The sequence below is a fragment of the Quercus robur genome, chromosome 3 (assembly GCF_932294415.1).
Source record: "Quercus robur chromosome 3, dhQueRobu3.1, whole genome shotgun sequence".
NCBI lineage: Eukaryota > Viridiplantae > Streptophyta > Magnoliopsida > Fagales > Fagaceae > Quercus > Quercus robur.
Genome location: NC_065536.1, coordinates 46,306,583 through 46,329,734, shown reverse-complemented (window position 1 = coordinate 46,329,734; position 23,152 = coordinate 46,306,583). Strand labels below are relative to the sequence as shown.

General features: G+C 34.1%; 1 protein-coding gene across 5 annotated transcripts; it reads left to right on the top strand.

Annotated features, from left to right (window-relative positions):
* Positions 1 to 704: 704 nt before the first annotated feature.
* Positions 705 to 16,832, top strand: LOC126718089 (putative pentatricopeptide repeat-containing protein At5g13230, mitochondrial). 5 transcript variants are annotated; one of them, XM_050420162.1, is made up of 6 exons: positions 705 to 3,408; positions 3,508 to 3,572; positions 4,402 to 4,469; positions 15,742 to 16,102; positions 16,209 to 16,370; positions 16,497 to 16,832. In XM_050420162.1, exon 1 carries the CDS (start codon positions 788 to 790, stop codon positions 3,287 to 3,289), a length of 2,502 nt encoding a protein of 833 aa, XP_050276119.1. In that variant the 5' UTR covers positions 705 to 787; the 3' UTR covers positions 3,290 to 3,408; positions 3,508 to 3,572; positions 4,402 to 4,469; positions 15,742 to 16,102; positions 16,209 to 16,370; positions 16,497 to 16,832. The 5 variants fall into 5 exon arrangements, with proteins under 5 accessions (XP_050276119.1, XP_050276120.1, XP_050276116.1 ...); XM_050420163.1 differs by lacking the exon at positions 16,497 to 16,832 and having other exon boundaries at positions 4,402 to 4,461; positions 16,209 to 16,472; XM_050420159.1 differs by lacking the exon at positions 16,497 to 16,832 and having other exon boundaries at positions 16,209 to 16,472.
* The last annotated feature ends 6,320 nt before the right edge of the window (positions 16,833 to 23,152 follow it).

The window sequence follows — 23,152 nt, the reverse complement described above, 5'->3', positions numbered from 1 at the left end:
ATTTTTTTTCTACTCAATTTAATATTAATAAAAAAAAATTTGTTCAACCTATGGGTTCAACCCTACCTAACCTGATCCATGTGGGTTGAGTTGGACTTATGTGATGAGTTGGGTTGAGTTGAATTTTTTTTGACCCACCATGGTGGGTTGGGTCAAAAATCCCCTTAACCCAACCCATATACACCCCTAATCCCATGTTAGGTTGAATATTTTTCTCTGAGTTAAAGTCAAGTTATTGGGTTCGGTCCAATTTTATAAGGTTTAATTGTTTTCATTTTGTTATATTATAAGATTTTTATTGGGGAAATTACGCTTTATTTTGTTCTTTCATGTTTGATTCATTACATATTGACCTTTTTCCTCTCAAAATTTTCATAATGATCATTTATGTTTGATTCAATTTTCTAATAAAGCACCTTAGGTTTTACAACTTTGATTTTGAAGCTCCATTTTAACCTTGAGTAATGCTACAGACACAAACTATTTTATAATATTTTTACAAACTGTTGATGTAGCAAATTCTTACCAGTTCTAATATGGGCCAATCACTAACATCATATTTTTACTTCCAATAACTATTTAGAAAATATTAAAGTTACATAAGCAGTTTGTAAAAATATTGTAAAATAGTTTGTATCTAAATCATTACTCTTTAACCTTTGCCAAAAGGATACCATCCATATGGTCTGCTATTGTTATTTATTCATATGTTTTCTTCTACTATTTTTTAGAAATTTTAGATTCGAATTTGTGAGATTGAGAATCCAACCCCAAATCTCCAAGGCGCATGATCAGATTGTTTTGTTACAGAACTCTGCCTTGTATAAATTTCTTAACACATTGCAGAAAATCCAACGCTTGGATATGCTTCTCACAACGTTATTTCTCAGCCCAAGTGGCCCATTTGACCCAGCAATGCACGACTTGTATGGAGCTTCCAAGCTCAGAGTTCAACTCTCACGCATACGCCACTATGCTTCAAGATTGTGTCCAAAACGGTGACCCAACTTCAGGGAAGGCTCTCCACTCTGAGATTCTGAAAAGAGGTGGCTGTTTAGACTTGTTCGGATACAACATTCTTCTCAACATGTATGTGAAATCCGAGTTGTTGTGTGATGCTATTAAACTGTTCGACGAAATGCCTGAGAGAAACACGATCTCATTTGTTACGTTAATTCAGGGATACGCGCAGTCCTTGCGATTCGTTGAGGGTGTGGAGTTGTTTGCCAGGTTACATAGAGAGGGTCACGAGCTTAACCCTTTTGTTTTTTCTGCTATTTTGAAGTTGCTTGCGAGTATGGGATGGGGTGAGCTAGGTTGGACACTTCATGCTTGTGTTTGTAAGCTTGGTCATGACTCTAATGCATTTGTTGGGACTGCTCTTATTGATGCTTATTCTGTTTGTGGGCAAGTTGATAATGCTAGTGAAATTTTTGATGGGATTGTTTGTAAGGATATGGTTTCTTGGACCGGGATGGTAGCTTGTTATTCTGAGAATGGTTGTTTTGAAGAGGCATTAGGAGCCTTTTCTCAAATGAGGATAATTGGGTTCAAGCCAAATAATTTTACTTTAGCTGGTGTGCTCAAGGCCTGTCTTGGACTGGAGGCTTTTAGTGCGGCAAAGGGTGTTCATGGGTGTGCATTGAAAACTCGCTATGAACAGGATCTTTATGTGGGTGTTGCATTACTTGAACTGTACACGAAGTCTGGAGACATTGATGATGCTCAGCAGGCATTTGAGGAGATCCCTAAGAAAGACGTGATTCCTTGGAGTTTCATGATTGCACGTTATGCTCAAAGTGATCGGTGTGAAGAAGCTGTGGAATTGTTTTGTCAAATGAGGCAAGCTTTTGTTGTACCTAATCAGTTTACATTTGCTAGTCTTCTGCAAGCTTGTGCAACTATGAAAGGTTTAGATTTGGGGAAGCAAATCCATTCTCATGTACTCAAAGTTGGTCTCAACTCAGATGTGTTTGTTTACAATGCCCTCATGGATGTCTATGCTAAGTGTTTGAGGATGGAGGACTCTATGGATCTATTTTTGGAATCGCCAAACAGAAATGATGTTACTTGGAACACTATGATTGTTGGCTACGTGCAGTCAGGTGATGGGGAGAAGGCACTCAAGTTATTTTTAGATATGCTTGAATACCAAGTGTGTGCGACAGAAGTGACATACTCTAGTGTACTTCGAGCTTGTGCTAGTCTGGCAGCCATGGATCTGGGAGTCCAGATCCATTCCTTGACAGTCAAAACCATTTATAACAAGAATATTGTTGTTGGTAATGCTTTAATAGATATGTATGCTAAGTGTGGGAGCATTAAGGATGCCCGTACTATATTTGACACATTGAATGAACGAGATGAAGTTTCATGGAACGCTATGATCTCAGGATATTCTATGCATGGTTTGGGTAGGGAGGCTCTAAATTTTTTTGAAATGATGCAGGATATGAAGTGTAAACCAAACAAGTTAACTTTTGTTGGCGTTCTGTCAGCTTGTAGCAATGCTGGGCTGCTAGATCAAGGACAAGCTTATTTTAATTCTATGGTGCAGGATTATGGCATCGAACCATGTATAGAGCACTATACTTGTTTGGTCTGGCTTCTAGGGAGATCAGGACATCTTGATAAGGCTTTCAAGTTGATTAAGGAAATCCCATTTGAGCCTAGTGTTATGGTTTGGCGTGCTTTGCTTGGGGCTTGTGTTATCCATAATGATGTTGAGCTTGGTAGAATTTCTGCACAGCGTGTCTTTGAAATGGAACCCCAAGATGAAGCAACCCATGTGTTATTGTCAAATATATATGCCACTGCAAGGAGGTGGGGAAATGTTGCCTCAGTTAGGAAAAACATGAAGAGGAGAGGGGTAAAGAAGGAACCAGGTCTCAGTTGGATTGAGAACCAGGGAATAGTTCATTATTTCACTGTTGGAGATACTTCACATCCTGAAATGAAACTAATTAATGGGATGCTGGAATCTTTGAAAATGAAAACTAGGAAGGCAGGATATGTTCCTAACCATAATGCAGTTTTGGTTGATGTGGATGATGATGAAAAGGAGCATCTCTTATGGGTACATAGTGAAAGATTAGCTCTTGCTTATGGGCTAATAAAAATGCCATCCGGGAGCCCTATTCGTATCATTAAAAACCTCCGAATATGTGTGGATTGTCATGCTGCAATGAAGTTAATATCAAAGGTTGTGCAGCGAGATATAATTATCAGAGACATGAATCGGTTCCATCATTTTAAGGATGGGGTTTGCTGTTGTGGTGATTATTGGTGAGTGTAGGTCTTTAACAAGATCTACCTTTCTTGAAAGACCGAGGTTTGTATTTCTTCATGGAGGTTCATAATTACAGAGGTTCATTGGTAAGAAGCAGGCAAGAACTTGCTGTCTTCTAGGTAATTCTGCATCCTTTATCATGTAGAATAATAGTGCTTTGCCACAACCATTTGATTATTGATCTGCAGTTATTTGACTACTCTATGTTGGGTTAGTAGGAAACACTAGAGAAGCAAAAGAGCCAAAAAGGGGAAAAATAGCAGTCTCTTAATAATGCAAAGAAGTGAGTTAATTTCTGATTATAAGACTTAGTAATGTATTTTCAATTACTCATGTGTAGACCAGTGACATATGGAGTTCATGAATGAGTATTGATGACATTCTGTCTCAAAAATTGTATTATATGTTGGGAATCATATCTCTTGTATTGTTTTATATGTTGGGTAATCATCTCTTTTGTACATATACTTCCTAATTTGGTTGTCTACTCTATCTATTGAGTTATGGTCTATGCACTTGAAGTTAAATAGACTGAGATTTGGTTATTGGACTCCTCTCCTGGTTTTGTTTCTCATATAACGGTCCTACCTTTTTATTGATATCTAGGAAGGACTTTGACCTGCGATATTTGCAAGTGAAGTTATTGGCAGTGACATTTGCCATTATTACAACAATACCAGTAACTTGGGATTTTAAATTGAAGGAATATACTTGTTTGAATACTAGTTGTCATTGTAAGGGAAGAAAGCCCCAACCAGAGACTAAAACCTTTAAGTACAATAAGTAAATTGGCTTTATGACAGTTGGCTCTTAATATAGCTATAGTTTGATCCTATTGTGTTTTAGAGTTGTAAGGGGCCCACCGTCTAATGAAGTGAAAATTTCCAGCATCATCAATAAGTTGGAACTGATTTTAGTGTATTTGTGTTTGTCTAGAACACTACGTTTGAATTTTTATGCAGTCAAGTTTTGCTAGTTTGCATGTGCTGCATCACTGTATCAAGGATCAAAGTTTGCTCTTTTGTCCTATTTTTACAAGAGTTCACAGTGATGGGTGCTAGAACCTGATTCTGATGCAATTTTAAAGGCTTACACCATTATTTTATTTGCAGCTGTGATGTCCAATGTGAAGAATGGGTCATGATTTTGTCTAACAAGATGTACTAGACAAGGTGTGAAGGTATGACTTGTTTGTTGTTTGTGCTCACTTTGCTTTCTTGTCTTGTGGTCTTATATATAAAATATTTTTCTGTAATTCATAAGACCTTTGGTTATACTCCTAGTGTGGTCTACTGTTTATACTTCAATATGTGTGACCTGGTATGGTTTTCTTATTTGGTTTTTGCAAGTTCTTTTCTCCCTAAAATAATCCAGATTCAAGATCCGTTGAGAGCCTCCATCATCCCCCCCCCCCCCCAAACCAAAGTATTAATACTTTTATTTGGATTCCCTAACAGTTTATCATGACTGACCTAGATGAATGCATCACTCACCGTTCATTTCTGAAAGAAATTTGCTTCTGCTACTTAAAAACCTAATAAATATAGCTGATCTAGAATTTTGCACCAATTCAAGGATTTCAGACTTTATATCCCCTTTGTCCCACAATAGATGAAAGTTTGAAAATGACACAGATTTTAAGAATCAAAATAAACATAATCTTCATAAAATGCTGAAAGTCAAGTGATGGGTATGAGTGCAGAGTATTTCCAAGCACACATGGTTCACCTAACAGTATTTTTGGAATATTGTTATGTATATTTTGTTTCATTAAAACACATGGCATTTTGTAAACTTTCAAATATTTTGAGACGGGAATATTTCTTTTCCTAAGCTTATTCTTGCTTAAATTATCTAATTGTTTGAGGTTTGTGTGATAACGTTCTCAAAGGAAATCCTAGGTGCGGTGCCTAGATGTTTATTGTTTTTCTTTTCTATTTCTAAATTCCCAACAACTTAAAACCTTGCAAGTGCGCATTGATTTGTCACATTTTAAAACCTAAAATTCAAAACTTCAAAATCCTAACCACCCATCCATCAAATTGCCCAAATACCCCACAAAGTGCCAAAACTTTGTTCACTGGTTACCATTTGCAACCCTGGAACAGCAACCCGGACCTTAGCTTTTGTCCTTTATTTCATCCCCAAATCCTTCTAATTTCTTTTCACCATTAGAAACCCTATATTCCTTACTATTTTCTGGCCTTTTCCCACAAAACCCTAACCCTAATTCCTGCCAGACCTGACTTAGGAATTCTTTTGTTCTCCTTTTTCCTACATCAATTTTGGTTTCAAAGTGGGTTACACCATATGTTTTCACATGGTGGTAGATTTTACATGCCTTCAATGATGGGATAGAAGGAGTTACAGATGCGCTTAAAGAAAAGGTTCTTCAATATAGATTTAGACAAAGACTTTACAATGAGATGGTTTTCACCAAGGTAATGTATGAGTAATTGCTTATACTAGAAAGTTTGATGAGCTAACTATCAAATGTGGAGTAGTTGAATGTGAACACATGACAATTGCTTGATTCAAGTGTTGGCTAAGATCTGATATTTGAGAGAAAATTTCCCACTCTACAGGTTTTCTGATCTCCAAGAAGTTATTGATACAACTATCGTGTGGAAAACTATCACTAGGGTTTTTGGATCTAATCATAAAGTGAAGGAATCCACTATATGTATGACAGAAAGCTGATTTTCCATGACAACATTCGAAAAAGTTAGAACATCTGCTGTTAAATTTGAACAAGCAATCAGGGAAAAAGGAAAAAAGAAAAAAGAAAAATAGGTATTAATCTTTAGTTTAGGCTTAGTAGTAAAGCCCAAGGAATCCAAGTCCAAGTCTTATTAGGGTTTCAAGAAGTCCAAGTTGTACTGGGAATAGGTATTAGTCATCTATTAATGTGGATGCAATGCTTTCTATTCAAGAGAAGGAAAATAAGTTTTCTAAATTTTCAGAAGGTATGACGCTTTATTTGAGTTTTGTGTGATACAACTTTCTCCGACGTGGTACCAAGGAAATCCTAGGAGTGAAGCCTTAAAATTTATTGTTTTTCTTTGTTGTTCTTAAATTCCTAGCAGCTTAAAACCTTGCAAATATGCATTGATTTGTCACCTTTTAAACCCTAAAATCCAAACTTCGCACCCTAAATCACCCATCCAACAAATAGCCCAAAATACCTCATGTAGAATCAAAACACTATTTGGGTTACTATTTACAACCTTGGAACAGCAACCCTGGATCTTGGCCTTTTGTTTTATTTCATTCCCAAATCCTACTATTCCTTTTCACCATTTGAAATCCTATATTCCTCACTATTTTCTTGCATTTTTTCCACCAATCCCTAACCTTGAATCCTCGAAATCAGAGCTGTCCAACCCATGAAATCTAAATCTGATTTGACTTTGTGATGCAGGTAGTGAGAATTCAATCTCTATTTTATTTATTTCTAAGTGTCAGGGAAAATTTTGTAATTTCCTAATCACTGGACAGGCTGTAGTAATAGTCCATTAGGTCTTATTCTAGGATTTTATTTTAGTGTAGTTATTTAGTTGGGTTTAGTAGTAAAGGCCAAAGCGGTCCAACTCTTATTAGGGTTTTAAGAAGTCCAATTTCTTTTAGGAATAGGTATTAGTTTTATATTTAAAGGGATGTAATTCTTTCATTTTAGAGGGAAGGAGAATAAGTTTTCCAAACTTTTAGAGGCTATGAGCTTTATTTGGGGCTTGTCTGATACAACCTTCTCTAAGTTGTGATGCCAAGGAAATCCTAGGTGTGATGCCTAGAAGTTTATTGTTTTTTCCTTTTCCTTCTTAAATTCCCAGAAACTAAACCCTTGCAAATATACATACATACATATATATATATATATATATATATATATATAGAGGTTTGTTTGTCACCCTAAAATCCAAAACTTCAAAATCTTAACCCACCCACCAATCAAATAACCCCAAATAATCCTTAGACCACCCTATTACTGTTCAAATGTTATTTTTCACAGACCTTGAACGCCACTCCAAATCTTGGTTTTTCCTTTTGTTTCATTCCCAAATCTTACTATTTACTTTCCCTATTATATTCCTATAATCCTTATCATTTTCCAGCTTTTTTCCCACCAAACCCTAACCCTAACTCTTCAAAATCCAAGCTGCCCAAGCACTGCCAGATGATTTTGCTTTGTTCACCCTTGTCCTATATTTTAGTATCAGAGCAGGTTGCATTTCACATAGTTATAGATTTTACGTGACTTCAACGATGCGTTGGAGTGACAGATGCATCTTAAGAAAAGATTTTTCAAGATTGACTTAAACTAAGACTTTATGATGAGATTGTTAGTTTTCACAAGGTAATCTATTAGTGATTGATTATGCTAGAATGTTTGGTAAACTAACTATCAAATGTGAGTTGTTGAATGCAAGCACTTGACAATTGCTCAATTTAAGTGTGGGATGAGATATGAAATTCAAGAGAAGATGTCTACTACAATATTTTAATCTTCAAGAAGTTATTGATACAACTATCATGTGGGAAATGATAACAAAAGTTTTAGATCTGATCATAAAGTAAAGGAATATGCAATATTTAGGAAAAGCTGAATTTCAAAGACAGCATTCTAAAATGCTAGAATAGCCTGGTCTAAAATTTGAACAGCAAGAAGAAAAAAAGCTAAACAGGATGTCCAAATGCTTAAAAAGCATGAAGAGAGCCCAAAAACAGAAAGAAGGTCAAAAACAGAAACTTCTGATGTAAAGAAGGTTTCTGAATTGCTTGGCAAAGGGAAGTTTCAAGATAAAGGCAAAGAACCAGAACCTATAATTTCTGTTGTAGCAACAGAAGCTACCAAAACATTAGCCGACCATCCTAGAGAAATGCCTCGAATTCAAGCTAATATATCCAAGAATTGCATTGATTTGTTTTTGAAAAAATTATCGAAATATTTATGTCATATGTAGCTGTTGATTTTGTCAAAGGTACAAGTTATCTAGTAACATAGGAGAGATACAAGCATATTAGCAAGAGGATTTTGAGTGACAATAAATGGAAATATGATAAAGGATCAATGCATTTATAAAGTGCCATTTGTTCAAGGATTGGAATTGCAGAAATCAGTCTCAACTACCATTCTCAATAAGGTCAAAGCTGAAACAAATGAAGATCTTATAATAAAACAAGACTCTAAAGGGATGGAAATTGCTAATGAAGCTGAAATTGAGCAATCGATGTATAAATACAAGGCAAAAGTGAAGGATATAAAGGTCGAAGCATCTTATTCCCAGGTTCATGTTGCTTAGCAAAGCAAAAAGCTCTATTGCATACATCAACTTTTCAAGATATTGATTTTGTCATACCTGGAAAGTTTAATGGTTCAACGGTTTAGTTAGTTTGGTGGGTGTATCATTATCATCATTGATACCTTAGACAAATAAAAGAAAGAAAATTCAAATTCAATTGTTTTATTCAGTGTTTATGGACGCACTTCAAGAAGTCAAGATTCTTATTTGAACACCTCAATGGGCTGTATCAATGGTCCATAAGTTTTTGAATTTTATTAAAGTTGTTTTTTAGTTGGTCTTAGTAGTAAAGGCCCAAGGGGTCCGACTCTTTTTAGGATTTTAAGAAGTCCAAGTTCTACAAGAATAGGTATTCGTTTTATATTTAAAGGGATGTAATGCTTTTATAGTTTAATTTGAGAGGGGAAAGGAGTATAAGTTTTCTAAATTAAGAGGTTTTGAAGCATTATTTGAGGTTTGTGTGACCTTCTCCGAGGTGTGATGTTAAGGAAATCTTAAAGTGTGAAGCCTAGAAGTTTATTGTTTTCCCCTGTTTGTTTTTAAATTCCCTAAAACTTAAACCCTTGGAAACGCACGAGTTTGTCACCCTTTAAACCCTAAAATCCAAAATAAGACCTAGTGGCCCATGTCCAAGAATTAGGAAATTACAAAACTATCTTTGACACAAAAAAAAAAAAAATTGAGATTGAATTTCTCACTGCCTTCATAAAAAATTCAAAATTCAAAACCCTAAGCTACCTATCCATCAATAACCCCAAATAACCTTTAAACAGCCCCATTACTGTTCACAGCCCTGGAACAGGAAGCCAAATCTTTTATTTATTTATTTATCCCCATCCTATTGTCAAATTACTGATTGTTCTAACCACACAATTCTAACACTCTCCCTCATATGTGGGCCGAAACTACCTTTTTAATAGGTGAGGCTTAACATGTGGGAATTTAAATGGAAAGTAGAGTGGAGGAGACAAGGATCGAATTTAGGACCTCTTGCTTTGATACCATGTTAGGTTACTGATTGTTCCAAAAGCTTAAGCTTTTGGAATATGATAAATTTGATCATTTAATCAACCAATTCTAACACCTACTATTCCTTTTCCCTATTAGAAAGCCTATAATCCATATTATTTTCAGCTTTTTTCTTTTCCGCAACCAAAACCCTAACTGTAATTCCTCTAAATCCAAGCTACTTGAGCGCTACGAGATCTGACCCATGAATTCTATACATGATTTTTCTTTGTTCCCCCTTGTCCTCTGTCACTTTGTTTCTATTTGTCCTACTTAACCATTGCATTTTAATTCTTGTTGTATGCAATGATAGTTTTACTTGTGCAAAATAGCATCATTGCATTGTAAACATGAATGTAGATCTTGTATATAAGTCTTCTTGTTCTGGCTGCTGGTCTATAAGATACGTGCAGGGGCAGAACTACATTGCCCCCCCAAAAATTTAAAACAATTTTTTCTACTATATATTAGTGAAAATTTCTAAAGGATTCATTACAAAATTAGGAGCTGGGCGCCCCCCCTCCTCCCCCCCCCCCCCCCCCCCCCACAAAAAATTTTCAAGTTCTCAAACAATGTTCTAAAAACAAAAGAAAAAGAATTGACTAACATACCAATAATTATAGAAATAATGTACTTTTTTCTCAATTGCATTTGTTTCTTAACAATACTCTTAAAGTTTTGAATCATTCATAATTTTGAAGACTTCATTGGTTTCATTGTAAGTTTATTTATTCACTTTGGTAGAAAACTTAGTAATTTATATTGCCAATGAAAATTTTAATAATTCACTATGAAGATGATAATAATTGAATTTTATTCTATGAAATATCATTGTTGAGATTCTATAAATTTTAAAGATACCGAGTTCTTTTTTTTAATTAATTATTTATTTTGTTGTACAAACCTAATATCAAACTAGACAACATTTATATAATCACTAGAGTTTAAAAGATTATAAGTTCTCTTCAGTGGGTGATAATGACAGAGTGTGGAGTTTAAGATTTCAGAGGGAATTCAATGATTGGGAGTTGGCGGCTTCCTACTCCTTTCTTCATTTCATCCAAACCCGAATCCCTAGGGATGGAGGGTGTGACAGGCTTTGTTGGGATCTTAATGGCAGTGAGAAGTTTGATACTCCGTCTTTCTATCATAAGATTTGAAATGCAGCTCCCTCCACCTTACCTTGGAAGGGTATTTGGAAAGTTAAGGTTCCTAAAAGGGTGGCTTTTTTTATGTGGACAGCAGTTCATGGTCAGATTCTAACTTTGGATAATCTTATGCTTCGTGGTCGCTCTTTGGCGAATTGTTGTTATTTGTGCTGTTGTAATGCGGAATCTGTGGATCACTTGTTACTTTTTTGTCCGATAGCTCATTCTTTGTGGATGTATATGTTTCGGTTGTTTGGGATCGATTGGGTCATGCTAGGTTCAGTTGAGGACTTATTATTTTGTTGGTTTCATTGGCTTGGGAAGTATAGTTCTGATATTTGGGATTTGGTCCCAGGCTGTTTAATGTGGATTATTTGGTTTGAACGGAATCGGCGGGCTTTTGAGGATGAGGGGAAAACTGTGGTTCAGTTATTAGAGTTTTGCCAGATGACCCTCTTTGATTGGTCTCGATGTTGGGGTTTCTCGGATTGTTCTACCCTTACAGATTTTATTTCTTCTATTAGAATAGATTAGGGGCTGTTTTTGTCTTGTTGTTTCTTTTTTTCCTTTGTTCACTATCATGAACTCTGTGTGTTTCTCTTGCTTTTCTTTTATTAATAATATTCTCTTCTTACTTATCAAAAAAAAAAAAAAAAAACAGTTAGGAGTCAAATTCATGGTTCCTCCCTTGGGGACGTGGACAAAAGCAAAAAACGGATGCAACAGCAAATTGAAGGGCACCGAAAGTTATATTAGAATTTATTGTTTAAACTTTCCTTTGAAATAAAACTAAATTATGAATGTTTTTCTGTTGTTTGGTGGTGATGCCAAACACCCTTTGGTGGAGATGCCTAAGGATGTCAGGCAGATTCTAGGTGGTAAAGCTTAGGATTTGTCCCATTTATCTTCTTTTCCTCTTTTATCACTATTTTCCCACCACTGTCCTGCATCATTAGGATAAGAATATCTTTGCACGTCCTGCATCATTGTTCCCTGGTCGGAGAAAACTTGATCTTGAGTTTTCAAGTGTTGAGGGATACGAGATCTGGCATCTGACACTTGCACCAAATTTTGGATCACTTTTGGCAACACTAAGAACATAGAAGCCATGCATTCCACCACATCATTAAATTTGTCTCAGGTTGGAATTAGTGTCGCAAATAATACAACCTTATATTTAGGCACATAGAGCACCATTGTATATGTCCTTTCCACTTCGTCAAAATATTTAACTTCATGCACCATGGAAGGTTGATGTAGTAGATGCATCAAGTTCACTTTTCACAACATGTGCACCCTCTAATTTATTGCTCTCTTGTTAAACTTTCTTCTCATTAAGTAGTGGAAAATCTTCACTTTCAGTGGTAAACAACATATTTGACTCTTCAACAGGCTGAATCTATTACACATAGTTTAGATATTTCACCTTGTTTTAGGCTCTATAGTATATTCTTGCTCCACCAACGTTGAAGCAATAGCTCTTGGCACTTGTACTTCTCTTTCAACACTAAGTTTTGTTGGTACTTGATGTTCCTTCATTACTAAGATATCTCATTTCAAATGTTGTCTCTTGTGTGGGAAGTGGGAATTTCATTGGGTCCTGAGTGAGATGTTTTATCATGACTAGTCATCCTAGAGGGTTCTAATGACTCAAGCTGGGTGTTAATATTGTTCGAACTTTACAAACAATTCTTGAACATCAATAACATTTCTTTAATCCACAATTGAATTTGGTCTGTTACCAAAATTGACACAACATAAAATCAAATTGGATGGAAACAAAGACGGAGAGTTTGGGGGGGGGGGGGGGGAGAGGGGTGAGGAGATAACCTAGGAATCAACATCTACGCTTACTTGGAGTCAGTGCCAAGCAAGAGAGAACAAACTTAGGAGTCAGCACTTCAGTTGGCTAAAGTCAGTACCACATCATTGGAAAAATCCCCATCTATATAATACACTTATATAGACTACTAAAACAAACCTAATAACATGCTCATATAGACTACTAAAGCTAAATCCTAATTCTAGTTAACTTAGGAAAGCCAATTACTAAATTACAAAAATAACCTGGACTCTAGGAAATTAAATAAAGTACTAACCTAATTAACTACTAAGACCTAAAATAAAATTCAATTGAACAATCAACTTACAGTTGACTACTAAAATTAAAAAAAAGACTAAACTAGAATATTCTTTTTGCATCATGCATCCCTCTTCAAGATCTTTTGCACAGCAGGTTTAAGTGACAGAGTACTCCTTATATATATATATATATATATATATATATATATATATATATAAAGTAAGCACATGATTGAGTATTCGTCTTTATTGAGTTCGATTTCTCACCTTCTAAACTTCTTTCTCCCTTGAATGCTTTTTTTTCCCCCAATATACTCCCTTTTTTTTTATTATTATTATTTTCTTTTTATTTTATTATTATTATTATTTATTTTTCTCTTTTTTTGGGGGAAGGGTGCACCGGGGGTGGGGGATGGTTTAGGGGGGTTATAAATGTGGATCTCAGCTTACCTGATCAGCACGACAAGTTGTGTCAATAAAGCATACCCTGTAATGATGGTGGGATATTGCCTTATATTTTTAAATTTGTTTTTCATAGTCATGAATGTTGAATTCGTACTCGTCATCATAGTTTACCAGCATGCCATTCTCATTCTGTGAGTTTGTCGGCATGCGATGTCATTGTCACCATCAAGCTTGCGTGTGGAAGGGGATGTCTTCTAACACCCTATTTATAAGTTGGTCATGTTTACACTAAGATGGATGTTTTGCGTACTTTGAGCCATATTTGTTTTTATTCTTGTTTCCTTTCTCATGCTCATGTTCATACTATTCGCAGTGATGATTTTTTTTGCAGAAATTTATTACTATATATTATTCTTTTATTTGTAAGATATTATAATATCATTTAGATGTTTCAGTGATGCATACCTGCCTACATATGTTTGTCCTTGCATAATATACATAGATTTATGTATATACATAAGTTCATATTCAGTTATTCACATCAAATATTCACTAACAAAAAGCAGGGGAAAAAAAAATCTAATATATGTGGGATCTTAGCTCAAAAAAAGAAAAGAAAAAGGAAGAGTTGAATGATTCAATCCTTGACTGAATACACAAACTTGCATCTTACATATTTCACTAGGTAGGGATTATTTTTTGCGATATATGAAAGTAGCGTGGATATATCAGCATATTGTTGCACTGCAAGTGCAATTGTCACAGTTCACTAATTGCAATATTTGGTGTCATATCGCACTTTCAGTAAATGCAGTGATTTGTGGTATTTAAGACCATGATCTTCCAAAAACTTAAAACATCTTATTCAGATTTCTAAAATCATCAACATTTTGACTTTAATCTTTAATATTTGTTGGTTACGTTGTAGGTGGTAATGGTTTGTGAAAAAATAATACTTGGCAAGATAAAAAGCTTAGAATAATCTTATCCCAAAAATATATAGAATATTCTAAATTCTCCTCTATCAATAGCCAGTAGTAAAGGGGAGGCTTCATATTTTTGCTATTGGTTTCAAGGCTGGGACCAGAGGCCAGAGGTCTTCAAGTATTTTGGTCAAAGGGTTGGAAATAGAGCATGTACATCATATTGAACACCAGATGTTAACAGCCACCAATGTTTAATACTACTTTACTACTGTTAATTTACCCTATCTACTAAGCCTCACGCAAGTGTCAGTTTTCATCAGAAATTAGATTATAATATGAGTGGTGGCAATTCTAAGAACTAAAGACAAGTGATTTATATCTAAGGTAACATATTTACTCTAAGGAATGGTGCCAAGATTTAGTGGTAGAACTTTGTTATCTTTATGTTTAAGCAGAATATTATATGTCTGGGCATTTCTTCATGGATAATATTCTTTAGTGAATGCAGTTTTGTTTGTAATCTATTACGGATGAAGTGCTTTTGCATTGCTCCAAAAGAAAAAATCTATAACTATTTCCATTATACTAATAGAATGTTAGCTTTTGGAAAGCAACGGTTGATCTTGCAGAGCAGAGAATTTAGTTTGTTGGTAGGGTTAAGCTGCAAAACACAATTGACAAGCCAACTACAACGTTTTCTTTTTACTCCATAGTTGCCACTATCACCTGAATTATACAACTATTTCAATCCATTTTGTAATACTATTTGACTTCTGTGCATATTTCTCCCAATAAAAATAATATTTTGAGTCCTAATCTACCCTCAAATGGAGCGTTAAAGTGGAGTAAAAAATTGTATTAGATTTTCACCTATCACTTTCAAAGAGAATTAGAGTGTATGTTTCCTAAAATCAACTGATAACATATTATAATGTTTGCATATCAGCAACATACTTGTTCTCCAGAACTATTTCTTGTAAAATTGCTCATTGATAAAAGTAGGAAACTGTCCTTGTCAGAGGCTTGATGAAGATACTCATACTTGCTTTCAAAATTAGCAAGACTAAAATATATTTTAAGATTTAAATTTGTGGAAAAAATTATATACTATTCATTATCTTTTTATAAAAATCTCTCAGTTTTGTACCATTGGTAAGTCAATTCACTTCTCTAGGAACATTTCACTAATTAAACATGCCACATTTTATAAACGTTCTGCCATTTGTCCATAGCATATCTAAAAGTTGGCCTAAACCTCATCCATGTGATCCCTTTTCATGAGTTGCTGTAATTTTCAGAATAGCCTTCCCCGTCTCCTATTGATATGTCATTTTCTATCATAGCTCAAATTGCAAGCAAAAGTTGTCTTTTGTTTTTTTTTCCCCTCATTCTTTCTGAAACTGTTAGATAGAATAGAATGGAGGAAAATAATACATGTGACTGACCCTAACTAATATGTTGAGGATCCATAGCCGACGCCAAAATTTTGGGACTAAGGCTTTGTTGTTGTTGTTACTGTATCTTTCCAAAACTGCAAAATAATTTCAATCAAAATATACTTATTGTATATGTTTTGGTTTCAGGTTGCCGATAAATGACTACTGTGGAAATTCTATACTTTGAATGTAAAAATCATAGCTATAGAAAATGGGGTTAATACTTTGCTAGCAGTCTATAAATATACTGCATGGAGATTGGTGAGATCAGCTGCAGAAGCAGAAATAATATTCTCAACGGTAGCTCTGGGTAAAACTTACAACTGGCCATTGTGATGACTTATCTTTGTGTGTTTGACCTTTGCAACTGAAAATTTCTTGCATAAGTTCCTTTACCAGATTAGAATTTTCGGGTGTGATTGAGCTTCCTTTGAATTTAAAGATCCTGGTGATTGATTGAAGTCACATAGAAAATCTTGCTATAATCTCTTCTACAAATGGTTATCTGGTGAGTCTCATCTTCTGCAGTGTTTCAGAAAAGATTATTCATCACTTATACACTGAAGCTGCATTTGGGTGTTTCTGGAATTTAATGGCTCTATTTTTTGTTGCAGATTGAATAAGAATGAATGCTGCATTTGGTTGTCTTGGCACTTTCCCTTAAAGTAAACATATACTCCCCTGTTGCTGTAACTATCCCAAAAAAAAAAATCCGCAATGGAAATTTTGTGGCTATAGAACTGATAGTACAGGTCTAGTTTTGAGCTACCATGGAGGTACACCCTTCTTCACTATGATTTGCTAGATGGTTGTTTTTGTGATGTACCTTTTCAAGTGAATTTTCTATTTAAGATCAATGTAATATACAATTTGCACTCTCCTGTAATCTTATTTCAAAGCAGTGACTGCATTGGAGAGGGGGTGGTAAGTCTTATTGCACACAGTTTGTTGCATCCTGTCGTACACACTCCCTTGAAATCATGTTTTCAGCCTGCGTGGCAGTGTGTACGAGCTGTGTGCAATAAGTGATGCGCAACTTTCACTACCTGAGAAAAAAGGGGGGGTGGTCAGCTGTTTTCTTTTCCTTTTTATATACTTGAAAGCAGCTATTTGAAGAACAAGAGGACATGGGGTGAGGCTTAAATATGCAGTTACCAAGGTGTAAGGCTTAGTTGGGTCAACTATCCATATGCAAGTAACACAATTTTGAAGGGATTCTATCACCCTTTACAGATTCAGTTTTGGTTGTCAACATTTTCTTTTCTTTGTGATTGAAAAAAAAGTTATGCTGACCATTCTAATTGTACCTAAAAGCTAACTCAACGACTTAACATTCTGAAATGGCAATAAGGATTCTCAATAGTGATCGAGTTAAAAGTGTTCAGGGAAGACCTACGTATCACAATGTGAATTTATAAAAGAACAATACAGGATGATGATGATGATGATGGTAATAATAATAATATAATGGAAAGGAATTAATAGAATAGAACATATTATTAATTCTCTAGTGTGTTTTGAAGTTTATGAAAGAATCATTGAAAAGAAAATAAGTATATAATTTTACCATCACATCATTAGGAACAAAATCAATATTTCACTAAATGAGTGTTTCTTGATTTCTCCTTCTTTTAGGAGAGAATGGAATGAAATATAATCATTCTTTTATAGTTATTTCATTCCTTCCTACTACTAAACTCTAAACGTGAGAATATGTACGTATGTAACATGTTATTCAAAAATCCATATCAATCTGTTTCAGTCCATTAAGTTTTTATAATCAATTTTGATGTGTTTTTTGCATGCATCTGTGTGCTTTTAAAATAGTTTCTATATTCAATTATTTTAACTGAAGGGACAAAAAAAAAAAAAAAAAAAAAAAAAAACCTATGCACTCAATCAAAAAGGTTTATAGAATATTTCTTTATAATAAATTAATTATTCATATTAAACTTTTATATATTTTCTACTCATCAAATTTTACATAACCATATCAAAAAGAAATTAACATAATCATATTGTTTTTCTTGAGATAATATTTGGACCAAAATTTTGGATGAAACTCTTTACATTCACATTTATCCTTTACAATATTCTAAATATATTCTTTGAGAGAGTACTCATTATATGTTTGTACATCATAGAAATTGATGATAATATTATCTAGCATGTATCACCATAAGCTTATTTGGTTCTTTCTTTAACGAGTAGTCCAGGTTTAGGAAGCCTGTCATTAGTTGATGACTGATTGTCATACATGTTTAAGTTTAACGCTTGTAAGCCTAACATCACGGACAAAGAGGAATGTTTAGAGGAAGAAAAAGCCCAAAAAATAATTGCAATTTTAGATAAATTTAAAGCTGACATTATCTTGATTCTAGTCTTTTTTGTGCTTGATTATACAGACTTTTCCCAAATACAGAGATGGGCGGATAACAATCTTCCAAAGGATTGGCGGTGGGCTCCTCGGCTGTCTCTCTCTCTTTCTCGGGTCAAATGTCAATCGTGCTTCTCTGATGTAAATGCATGCAATCATAAAATGAAATCCATGCAGATGATTCAGTGCTTGACCATTGATTCATTATGGCCCCATTTGTTTTTTATGTTGTTTCCTGGCCCAAAAAGGACATTCAAGTGCAAAATAATAAAATAGATTTATGTTAAATTATTAATTTGGCCCTCTAATTACCGGACAAACTTTGATTTGATATCTCAACTGTTGATTGTGACAATATTGTCCCCAAGTTTCAAAATCAAGTTACAATTATCAGACCTTAGCAGCAATACCCAAGAATATTGTAACTTAGTGGCATTACATGGTCTCCAGGCCATTTGAAAAGAAATTGAGTTTGAATCCTATCTTTTCTATTGAGTAATAATAATAATAATAATAATAATAATAATAATAATAGTAATAATAATAAATGTGGAAATAACGATGTGCTCCATTGGTTAAGTAAGATAATATTGCTAAGAATTTTAACATAAACCAAAGGAAAAGTTGAAATTGCCTTGATTTTGTTAGTGGGGGAAGATTTAATACAAGCAATAGTTGGTGGACCAAATTAACAATTAACAAACAACTATAAATTAATTTTGTCTTTTCATATAAGTTTGCGAGTACTAGAAAGCACCAAATTGAACCTTGCATTAAACCGGAAGTGTGAACAAGAGAGGGTTGTAAAAGACATATTTTGTTACATTAATTAATGTTTTGATCTGATAGTAAGGAGTAATTATTATAAAGTTGACAATATTTTGGTGTCTTAGTCTGATGATTGCTCTTTATCAGGAGCGGACGCCATAGGTTGAAGCTCTCTCAAAAAAAAAAAAAAAAAAAACCCTATCAACTCATGATGAAAATTCACTGTAATTTCACACCCCTCCTTAATTTACCTACCAGCATACCATAACTACAATTTAATTTTTTTTAATGATGCATGTGTGAGATAATAGAAAAATACGAGGATATGATGAAATGTTATAAATTTTTGTTATCAAATATAATGACTGAAAAAAAGAAGAAGAAAAGAAACGGAAGGTAAAAAAAAAAAAGAAAAAAAAGAAAAAAAAAAAAAAAAAAAGAACGAAAAAGAAAAAGAAAAAGAAAGAAGAAACAAAAGATTTTGTTAATGAGTCGGCTCCTAAAAGCATTCACAATGAACTCAATATGCTTCTTGTTAAATATTTACAAGAAAGTCATTTTTCTATTTTAGCTACATATCGTTTGAATTCACTCCTAACAACACCCCCCCCCCCCCCCCCCCCCCCCCCCCCTTTCTTTATTTTATATTTTATATTTTTTATTCTATTTAAATATTATTTTTATTATTTATATATATTTAATTATTTATTACCAACGAGCAACAAGTTGTATAGATGTAAAAACCCTAAAATTATTTTACATCTCACTCTCCTCCTACACCCCACCACTACCACTCCCACAACTTTGCCCCTCAAAATCATAGCTAGAGCTAACTCATTTGGTGTGCCCTAACACTCTAATCTCTGACCTTCACTCTCTTAACATCAGAATTGAAGTTATCGATACCTCCCCCTACTATTATTACATTACTGCTGAATTCGACCACGATGTCTCCTTTACCTCTTCCCTCTTCCCTCTTCCCTCTTCCCTCTCCACCAAAACCGTGACCTTATCACTTAAAACACTAGCTTGAGCGTAGCCATCATTGCTAAGCTCAAACCAAGGCTTAAATCCTTTGAATACCGGGTCATGGTTCTTGACCTTGTGGCTTCAAGCATTAACATGAAGGCAATCTAAGAGTTACGTTTATACTTCTACACAACTTAACTACCAAAATTTAACCAATTAATTCAAATGTTAACTAGGTAATTAATTAATCAATATTTAAGCACAATGATCAAGATGGATAATGTTATTACGAACACACACACACACATAGAGTATATGTTCACAGCGTGAAAACCCTAAATAATAAAAACATTAATTCCAGGGATAATCCTAAACAACAAATTCACTATAGAAGGTTGTTATGATTTAGACTATATTCACAGGACTTCCCGTACAATTAATTGGACATTGTACCCAAGCCTTCCAAGCTGTTGCTAGCAATTGTTGACTTCTATCTTGTGCCTTTTAAGTTTTCTACTATGCAAGTCGATATGCCACTTGCAAACCAATCTCTCTACTATTCCAAGACTCAGATTTAATGTAGTCTCTGTTGTTTCAATAGCACATCCAACACACTATGGTGATTAGTTGTTTGGAACTATTAAGTCTCAAGGATATTCTCTCTCTTTCTCTCTCTGTTTTGCTTTTAAAGTGCAACTGTCTTCCTCTCTTCTAATTAGGGTTTTAATTTTGGTTTATATAGGTATGTGGTTTTGAGGTTGGAAGGCTTTAGAAAATCCCGTGTAAAACCAAGTTAGTGGTTTCCATAATAGGTTCGCTCGACCAATGGTCAGGTGAGCTTCTAAAAAAAATTTCTACCCAAAACCTAATCAACCTTCATGACTTCTTGCTCAATTGAGGTCTTCAGCGAACAAAAGTTCAGTCTTCAACCTTGATCACACCCATAAATAAGACAATGGTAACAGTGCCCAAAATTACAAATAAATTGTCATGTTACTCAACACCAAAAATCCTAACACAATATAAGATGTTTATTCAAGAGATGAAAAAATGGGTTCGTTAACCAAAATTTGGAAAAAGTTTAGTAGTTATAGAATACTCTAGGAGTACAATATATACATACTCCCTCATTTTCTTTTTTGGCTGAACACCTCCCTTCTTATTTATGTGAGATGAAAAAGTACGCATCTATGACATTCTTAGAGTTTTCTACAATTTTCCATTTGAAAACTCCTAAGAACCTTCTCAAAAAAAGAAAAAAGAAAAAAAGAAAGCTCTTAAGAACACAAGTTAATATGAAATTTAATATTCTATTATTAAAATTTTAAATCTCTTTTAGAAATATTTTATCAATTTTATTAATGAGTGTCATAATGGTAGAAGTCATTATAACATTAAATCTTGATAAAATCAATTTTAAGGACGTGTATCACATTTTGTGTTGTAAAAATGTTGTGCATGTAGTATTACTCATTAATAATCCTAACTTATGTTAGTAGGGTATCCATGTACCATTAATACTCATAACACACATCAATGCCTCTCTCTCTCTCTCTCTCTCTCTCTCTCTCTCTCTCTCTCTCTCTCTCTCTCTCTCTCTCTCTCTCTCTCTCTCTCAAGCAATGGAAAACATGGATCTACTATTAAAAATATGTTCATGGGTTAAACATGGTCTAATCATTTGGGAGAAAGGAGTACAATCAATGTTGATGAATCAGACACACTCCTCTAACATAAAAAAGAATATTGTCCTAACTAAGCTAAGATACATTTAACACTCAATTTAATTTTTCAAAAATAAAAACACTCAATTTAATGATTTTTATTTTTATTTTGTATTTTATAAAATAAAGTCAAATTGTATAAAAAAAAAAAAAAAAAAAATACACATTCACCTTGAACATGTATGTTAACTAATGAATCATTGATAAGTGCATAGTAGGCTTTGTAGCTCATAATTAAGCATTTTAGTATTACTTAATTTGTGTTCTTAGTGAACCTTTATTTAATGCAAATTGTATGAGTTAATAATTTAAATCATTTATCATCTAAAATAAATTAAGGAGGGATACTTGTTAAGTAGTATTCAAAATTCTCTGAATGTTGGTCAATTTTCAGCTAGCAGCTGTTAAATTGTTAGGAGCTAGAATATAACTTAACATACAAAATTCATCGGACTTGAATATAACTTGTGAAACTTAAAGTACGAAATTCATCGGACCTGAATCCGTTTTCAAAGAGAAATTCATAGTTGCTACGGAAACAATTATGACACGTAACTAATAAGATCTTGAGGCGTGAAATTAGCTTGAAAGTCTTGATATTCATGAGATTTCAATATTAAGTTAGGTCCATCAAGATTGATTAAGATTGAGTTTGCTTGAATTCAGATGAACTAAGCCTGAAGAAAGCTAGTTGAATCAAAGTCAACCTTCAAATGAATTTCACTTTGATCTCTGCAGGGAAGTGTCTTAAGCCAATGTATAACCCGTACCATCAAAATAGATGATGAAAATGATGTTTGCTAATTGTCACATCTAGTTTGCATAGTTTTTATTTATTATTATTTTGGGGTAATTGTATTTCTAGGAGTCCAGTTCGTAACTTATAATTTTTGGCTTAATGGTCAACATTCCACGACTGGACATTTTAAACAAAACCTGTTTGAGGTAATGATCATCTTTGGGCTTCTCTGATGAATTAAAAAAGAGTTTCAAACTTTCAAATGCAGAAAATAATTGGTTGAACAAAGATTTGGCCATTCCAAATGTTTTTTTATTCTCTTAGGTTTACACGTAGTTTGTTATATCCCTCTAGAGAAAAAAAGAAAAAGAAAAAAGAGAGAGACAGGTTTAGGTACTGGGGTGACTCAAACATTGCTACCTTAATATAGTATTAGGGGTGGCAAATGGGCGGATTTGGGCGGGTTTGGGGTGGGCATAATTGGGTTGGGTATATAAAACCCATTTACCCATTAAAACCCATTTAACTAATTCCTTCTAACCCAAATCCAACCCAACCCAATTATTATGGGTAAACCCCAACCCACCCAATTGCCCAATTATCAAAATTACCAAAATGCCACTAAAGTGAAAATGACCAAAGTATTCTAAAATCTTCAAAAATGATCAAAATACCCCCAAATTTAAAATTACCAAAATACCCCCGAAACCTAAAAATGATCAAAATACCCCCAAAACCTAAAAATGACCAAAATACCCCAGAAACCTGTAAAATGACCAAAATACCCCCAAACCCAAAAATTACTAAAATACCCCCGAAACCTAAAAATTACCAAAATACCCCCGAAACACAAAAAATGATCAAAATACTCCCGAAACCTTAAAAATGACCAAAATACCCCTGAAACCCAAAAAATTACCAAAATACCCTCGAAACCCAAAAAATGACCAAAATACGCCCGAAACCCAAAAAATTACCAAA

Coding starts and splice junctions, on each gene's coding strand:
- LOC126718089 (XM_050420162.1), top strand. CDS start 788: ATGATCAGATTGTTTTGTTACAGAACTCTGCCTTGTATAAATTTCTTA.